This window comes from Carlito syrichta, unplaced genomic scaffold, assembly GCF_000164805.1.
Source record: "Carlito syrichta isolate Samal-C Ts95f unplaced genomic scaffold, Tarsius_syrichta-2.0.1 Scaffold126486, whole genome shotgun sequence".
NCBI lineage: Eukaryota > Metazoa > Chordata > Mammalia > Primates > Tarsiidae > Carlito > Carlito syrichta.
Genome location: NW_007070582.1, coordinates 39,056 through 40,435, shown reverse-complemented (window position 1 = coordinate 40,435; position 1,380 = coordinate 39,056). Strand labels below are relative to the sequence as shown.

At 66.9% G+C, this 1,380-nt stretch overlaps 1 protein-coding gene across 1 annotated transcript in view; it reads right to left on the bottom strand.

The window, feature by feature from the left end:
- RHBDL1 (rhomboid like 1) overlaps positions 1-1,135 on the bottom strand; it is a 2,085-nt gene extending 950 nt beyond the window's left edge. The window contains exons 1-4 of the mRNA XM_008048677.1: positions 869-1,135; positions 473-697; positions 248-396; positions 1-108 (exon numbers count right to left, since the gene is read on the bottom strand). Coding sequence (XP_008046868.1) covers positions 1-108; positions 248-396; positions 473-697; positions 869-1,135 — 749 coding nt within the window. The remainder of the gene's footprint in view (positions 109-247; positions 397-472; positions 698-868) is intronic.
- Positions 1,136-1,380: the final 245 nt, after the last annotated feature.

The following is a 1,380-nucleotide window of genomic DNA, read 5'->3' as shown; positions in this document are numbered from 1 at the left end:
AGCACGCCCGCCAGGTAGAGCAGGCTGATGCGGAGCAGACCGTGCACCATCTCCAAGGGCACCCCGATCATCAGCTGCAGAAGGGCGTTGAACCCCAGCTGCTCCAGCCTGGCCGCGCAGGAGCAAACAGGCACCAAGGAGTCAGCTGTCCAGCCCACCCGCCCCAGCCCTCACCCCCTGGGCTGAGCCTTTCTGGCTTACTGGGCGGGGGCCTGGGTGGGCTTTACAAGCCAGCAGCCCCACTCACCCGACGTGCATGAACATGTAGGTAACAAAGCACCAGGCGCGGGCGCGGTGCCCGGGGTGATACACCAGGGGGCTCTTCATGTACTCGGGGTGGTAGGTCTGCAGCACCCACTTGTTGAGGCGGGCCCCATAGCACAGGAACACGATGATCTGGGGACACGCGTGTTAGGGCCGGTCAACGCCAGGCACACAGGAGGCTCCCGGGACAGCGGCTGGGCAGGCCCACCTGGGCAAGGGTGACCGAGGCCATGAACACAGGGGGCGGGCAGCTGCGGTGCCGATAGAAGTACCAGCGGCGGTCCACCTCACAGGGCAGGATCTCATAGGCCACGTAGCGCACAAACCGCTTGTAGACACCCAGGCCTGGCTCGTCCAGCAACCCGTCCCGGGGCAATGCCCGCTGTCCATTGGCGATGGCTCGCTTAAAGCTGCTGGAGCGCTTGCTGCTGATCTGAGGACAGGGCATGAGCATGGACCACGTGCCCCCCCCCACCCTGTGACACCACCATCCATGGGGACCACCAGCTCCCACATCTGCAAGCCCTGCCCAGTGAGGGGCCGCCGACCACCCCTCCTGTGCCAGGCCTGCCCTTGCTGCCCGCCCGTACACCATGGCACTGACCAGGTCCACCAGCTCCTGGTAGCAGACTTGGCCCCGCTCATTGCTCTGGGCCAGGGCCACCAGCATGTCCAGCTTGGCTGGGTCCAGGGGCAGCTCATGGCTGTGCACCAGGCCGGCGAAGGTGTCTGCACCGATGAAGCCTGTGTTCTCAGGGTCCAGCTGCTGCAGTGGGAGCCGCCAGCCAAGGCCTGAGAGCCGGCCGACCCCTGGACCCCAGGTGGGGCCAGGTGGGAGGGAGTGGGAGCTCCAAGCACTTTTGGTCCCCATTCTGTATCAGCCTGGGTCCCGGGAGGTGCCAAGTGCCCGCGTCCCAGTCCTCCAGTTCCTCCTCAGCGCTCCCGCCTCACTTCCACCCTGCCCATCCTGGAAGGGGAGGGCCAGGTCTCAGAGCAACCGCCCTCCCGCCTCCCGGAGCCCTGGGCCGTCAGCCCTCTCACGGGGTCTCCAGCACAGGAACCAAGGTCGTGCAGAGGGAGCCAGGGAGGGGCGGGTGCCCGGCAGCCTCTCCGGGG